A 5,799-nucleotide genomic window follows, 5' to 3' on the forward strand; every position below is an offset into this window, starting at 1 on the left:
CTGGCGTGCCCGCAAACACAGACACTCACGGCGAAATATGAACTTCACACCTACCTTGCCCCGGCATTTGCTTTTCTTGATAATTTTCAGAGCATACTCCCTCGCAGTCGACCTGCAAAGAGAAGGGTTGGGGTCTTGTAAAAAGCAGATTGAGTTTCCCATCTTCGCAGGCACTCTGCGAGGGTTTGGTACCTGACCCATGGTGTGGACATCCTGGGAAAGGGGTTTCATAAGGCTTTCCTTAGGTCTGTGTGTTTGTTCTTAAAGAAATATGTAAACGTTTGGGTTGACCCAAGCACAGCCACCGGAACAGGCGCCCGCAGGAAACCCCTGAGCTGCTGATGTTGCCGTTGTGGGATGACACACCTGCAGCTGAAACACCGCTTGGCTTCTCTTCTAGAGCCGCCACCGCCGCCGACAGAGTCAGGGAAGGTGGTGCTGCAGCACAGACCGCTGCACGCACACCTGCCTCCATTCCCACGGACTGGTAGAACTAGGTGGTGCCAACAGAGGGGTCCTTGACCAAGAGGGGGAACTTGTGGAACAGAACTCCTAACTTGCATGGAAACCGTCTTTCCTGATCCATGGACACGAGGGATTCCTGAATCCTACACCCGGGGCCCAAAGGATCCCGTGAGGCAGTCGAACGGAACGGGGGTGAGTGCTGGTGACTAAGGAGCCCTGCCTTGCGCGCTGGGCTCTTCCGAAGACTTGTCTCTCCGAGAGATGAGAACGCTGAAGGGCAGGGAGCCCATCAAATGGTGGGGACAGGTGTATGCAGAGACATGAGGGTGGAGACACCACACGTGGGAACTGTGGACGTGTGTGAACGCTGGGTGGGGACTGCCACCCAAAAGGAATAAAGCATTAAAACACACGTATACACACACACACACACACACACACACACTGCCATCCCAGGCAGAGCAGAGAGCAGGACGGGGTGTCTCTGTGAGGTTCCTCGGGGAGAGGGGTGGGTGCAGGCTGAAGATGCCTTGGCTTTGGGGTCCCCACATCTGTCATTGGACGCAGCTCCTTGGAGGGAAACAGTTAAGTTACAGAAAACCCAAAGGAGGTGGCGGGGTGGGTTCTGGAAACACGGAATCCTGCCCACAGCCGCCTCGGGGACAGGCTGGCGGCCACAGCCTGAGCCTACAGCTGGGGGAGGGGCTCAGGAGGCCAACAGCTAAGTGCTGGCTACTAAGGAGAAAGGTTGGCGATCCAGCCTCACCCAGCATGACACGGTGACCCACAGGGGTGACAGCCAGCATGGGGCACGAGCACCGGCCTCGTCTGAGACCAGAGGCACGAGATGGTGCCCCACAGTCACGACTGACCGACGGCCAGGGCCCCAGAGAGGGGTCTGCTGGTGGGGGGCAGCATGAGCTGGACCAGAACTTAATTTCGGATGACAAGATGCCAGACCCCCTGGACGGCTGAGTGTGGAGGGCCCTCTGAACTGTCGGCAGAGATGCCCTTCAGACCTAGAACAGAGATGCACCCCCAGGTGGCCGTGCAGCCAAATATCAAGGCCCCCCGAATAATGACCCCCTATGCCACACTCCTCAAAACCACCTCTGAATCCAACGGCCAGGGGCGTGCTAACATGAAAGTGAAGGGGCCAGCGACCAGGGAGCTGATGGACACAAGGGTGCTCTCACACTAAGGTGATGAGGTCAGGGAGCTGAGTGGGTGGAAATGGCAGGTGGTGCTGGTCCAGATATCACCGAGACCCTGAGCAGTGTGTGGAACCCAGCGCCTGGGAGGGTCGGCACTGCGTGAGCGTCCCCCAAACTCAGCACCATGCTACGCACAAGAGCCAGGAAGAGATGGCGACCCGGAGCACCGCAGCCCTCTGCTCGGCAACCAGAGTGGCCAGTCCGGGGTGCTCTCACCAGTGTCCAGTCACAGCACCACAGGCCGGACAGTGAGGGAGCCCGGACTACCAGAGGCTCATCCCTAGGGCCTGGTGGTACGTGGTGAAGCACTCGGCCCGGGAAATCCGTGCCACTGCTCCCAACGTCAGCATCGGTGCCCCCAGCGAGATCTGAGGGAGAGCAGGCTCCTGGGAGGACGGGGCCTGGGGGTGTTCGAGGGGTCCCTGGTGGCCCACACACTTAAGCACTCCATGATAACACAGGTAAGATCGTCAACCCCCGCCTCACCCCCAAAAGGGCCTCTGTCCGCACCCATGAAGTTGTCATCTAGGCAGCGCTGTGGGCCACGCTGCTTCACCCTCAGTGCAGCCGAGAGTCAGAAGTGGCAGCAGGGGGTGCTTTGGGGTTGGGGTCAGAGCACTTATAAGGGCCTCGTGGTACAACTGCTGGGTGATGAGTGGGCCATTCAGACCCACCCGCTCACTCCCTGGGAGAAAGGCCTTGCCCAGCCAGCCCCCCATGGAGCTGCGAGTCGGGGAGGCCCAGGGGGGAGGCTGGCACTGTTCCTTGGCCTGCTGCGGGCAGCCACGGCCTCCCTTACAGGGAAGGCGATTCCACAAGGAAAACGACCCGGTTGAGCACAGGATGGGGGGCGCCTGGCCCTGAAGGACACCCATCCAGCCACCATGGCTGCCTCCCCTGAGAGAAGCCGTTCCAGCCATCACAGGGCAGTGCCCACGGAGGAGGGGTGGGCACCCCAACACCCTCTGCCTTAGCGAGCACCCAGGCTCCAGAAACCACAGCATTCCTGGGCCATCCTGAGGAATTGCCCAGCCTCATGGGACGGCCGGGCCCTTGCCTGACACTGTTGTGGGGAGCGGGGTACTGCTCACCTCTCCACGCACTCCTTGACGACCGCAAAGTTCCCGTCTCCAATCGTCCTCCCGACTTTGTAGCGGTCGGCGATGGTCGCTGGGATCTGGAAGCCTTCCTCCAGCACCTCTGTAAGGACAGGGGACACGTGACCCCGGAGACGGACACACCACGCGGCTGCCCATGCGCAGAGGATTACAGAGGGGCAGTGGGCCTTCGCCCAGGAGGCCCGGCCCCCACTTCCCCCATGTGTGGACTAAGGGCAGTGTCAGTGGGAGGGACTGCAGAGGGCGGCTGTGCTTCTGGCCGCAGTGGGGGGGGTGCAGCTCGGCAGGGGTGCGTGGCGGGCAGCCCCTGGTCTGGGGTTCGCGCACAGCGTCACTGCCCCCCGTCTGCAGCGAGCCCCCTGTGGAGGTCTGGTAGATCCGCCCTCTGCCCTAACTGTCCAGCCAGTCTCCTCACAGAGACCCCGGGCTGGGGGGCTAGAGCTGAACTGCCACCAGGGATTCCCAATGTCCATCTTTCCGGGACAGATGGCCTCCCCTTGGCTGTAACCCCAAAAGGTATCCCTCTAAAACTCCATAGGGGCTAAGCTGGGCCTCTGCCCACACCCCACCCCCGGGTCCAAGCAGCCGGCTTTAGACAGAGCACAGGGTGCTTGACTCAAGCGGGTGGGGGGGTGGGGGCTGGGGGTCAGTATCTAGTAGGCCCAGAGCACCATGCCAGGGCCACACGCTTGCCCCTGCTCGGCCTGCCCCACCAAAAGCTAGGTGCACTGATTATGTGTGGGACTGCTAACCACAGAGTCAGCAGTTCAAAACCCCCAGCCACTCCTGGAGAGAAAGAGGAGGCCGTCTGCTCCCATAGTGAGCTACAGTCTCAGAAACCCGCAGGGGCAGTCCCACCCTGTCCTCTGGTCTCTATGAGTCGGCATCGACTCGGTGTCGGTGAGTTAGGCCACCAGCTATAGACCCCGTGGCTATAACCCCCTGGCCCCCTCCCACCCATCTACCTGGACGCTGCAGGTCAGGGAGGCCGGGTGTTTTAGAAGGGCCACTCACCAGAATCAGGATCACCAGTGGCCCTGTGTGTGTCCCAGAGCCACCAGCATTCTCCTCTGGCCGGCAGCGGCTCCAAGGGAGAAAGCCCTGTCCCCTGCCCTTCACAGGGGTGGCCTGGCTAACCCCACAGGGCAGTGCTGCTCAGGCTCCTGTGAGTCTGCAGGGCCCCCGGCGCACAGTGAGCACGCTACAGGGCACGCAGGCTGGACTTGCCGCCCCAAAGAGTGGCCAAGACGGGTTCCTGCCAGCGTCCGGTCTGCGGACGCCCTGTGTCCAGTGCTCACCCTGCGTCCCTCGATGCCCATTTGCCCCATCCTGCACCCCTACTGAGCGGCAGTCACAAATCCTAGTGACTCCATTTTCCTGAGGGACCGTCACTCGCTTCCCTGGGCCGTCCTGTGACCGTTACCCTGGATTGAGCCCGCATGACCCCCAGGCCAGCCGGTGCCCAAGGCCCTGCATCCACCTGAGCATTCAAAAGCAGCCCTGGGCAGCAACGGCTAAACACCCAGCTGCTGCAATAAGGTTTGCTGGTTCAAACTCACCCACGGGAGAAAGGCCTAGTGTTCTGCCCCCCTCTGGGGCACCCTTTGGGAGGCTCCTCCCGGCCCCAGGCTGTGCCCACCCACCCACCCTCTACAGAAGAGGTGCGGGGGTGGGGTGGCATGAGCAGCTTGTCCCCAGCCGTCCAGGGAGTTAGGGACAAGGCCAAATGGGGCCCACATCTCAGAGGTGGCTACCTCACAGGACTCGGCGCCAGGCCGCAGGGAGTTTGCCTCCTCAGTGCCCTCCCTCGGCTCTGCCTTGGGAAGCCAGCTGATCTGTTACTGTCCCCCCTCCCCAGGATGTTCCCACGCTTAGGCCCACCACCCATTTCAGAGAAAACACCACTCAGAGTGCCCCCGCAACAAAAACCTTCTGAACTCTAGCCCCGCACCCAGGATAAAGCGCAGGCATCTGCCTTGGCAGCACCCCGACCACCCCCCATGGTCCCAGGACTCCCCCCCGCTCCGGGAACCCCTGAGTGAGAGGGAATAAAGTTTGACCCAAAGGCAGCAGGCAGCAAGGGCAGCTGCACGTATCAAACGTGCGGCCAGAGCCCGTGGCCTCCTTGGGGCGTGACGCAGCGCCGGAGACTCCAGCCCCTGCCTCCTGTGCTCGCCCTGGGGACCCGGTTCGTGGTGCCCCACACACAGAGTCACAGACCACAGCCCCGTCTCGGCCATGGTGATGGGACACTGCAGCTGACTTGGGGCGTCGACCGTCAGCTCCCCCTCTATAGGGAAGTTCCACTGATCCCGGCCGGCTCACAGGCGGGGCGTCAAACATGCACGTCAGGATGGAGGTCAAGAACCGGGTTTCCGTGCGCTTTCTGAAGCCCCTGGCTGCCCCACCGGCTGGTGTGACAATGGCCGCCGGTGAGGTGCGCTGGCTGAACTCAAACCCAGGCCCTTGGGGACAGAAGGGCAGCGCTCCCCCAGTCCCCAGGGGAGCTGGGCACCTAGGCCAGTGCATCTTCCGGTTACTGAGACCCCCCACATCCATCCCTGTGCACTTGTCCTTTCTGCCCGACTTGAGAAGTTGTCATTTTCCCGAGGCCCCAGCCCCTGCTCAGGAGCCTCCTCCTGCTCGGACACCGAGTCATGCGCTCACCTCCGCCAGGCCCATCCTCGTCCACGGAGCTGCAGACCTTGGTGGACGCCAGGGAGGTGGAGGAGCCCCCATGGTGCGCGCTCTGCCAGAGAGGAAACAGAACAGAAACACGAGATCACAGGGTGCACGCTGCGGGCCCTGCCCAGACCTCAGGGTGAGCGTCCTTAGAACGCTCACTCCAGGCCTGCCCTCTGCCCGCCCGCCTGCCCGCCCGCCGGGTATTCCCTGGGCAGGCCAGTCCCTGCTCACTGCCGAGAAGCACCAAGTCCGGTGAAGTCACCTCTCCAGGCTCCCAGGCTCCACGCAGGACCACATGCCTCTGTGACAGTCTGTGG

General features: G+C 62.2%; 1 protein-coding gene across 1 annotated transcript in view; it reads right to left on the reverse strand.

Moving 5' to 3' along the window:
* DCLK1 (doublecortin like kinase 1) overlaps positions 1-5,799 on the reverse strand; it is a 161,594-nt gene that overhangs the window by 25,359 nt on the left and 130,436 nt on the right. Inside the window, exons 9-11 of the mRNA XM_045294001.1 lie at positions 5,465-5,546; positions 2,771-2,879; positions 11-112 (exon numbers count right to left, since the gene is read on the reverse strand). Coding sequence (XP_045149936.1) covers positions 11-112; positions 2,771-2,879; positions 5,465-5,546 — 293 coding nt within the window. The remainder of the gene's footprint in view (positions 1-10; positions 113-2,770; positions 2,880-5,464; positions 5,547-5,799) is intronic.

Source organism: Echinops telfairi, unplaced genomic scaffold, assembly GCF_000313985.2.
Source record: "Echinops telfairi isolate 266 unplaced genomic scaffold, ASM31398v2 ScPeMD7_2565;HRSCAF=3150, whole genome shotgun sequence".
Classification (NCBI taxonomy): Eukaryota; Metazoa; Chordata; class Mammalia; order Afrosoricida; family Tenrecidae; genus Echinops; species Echinops telfairi.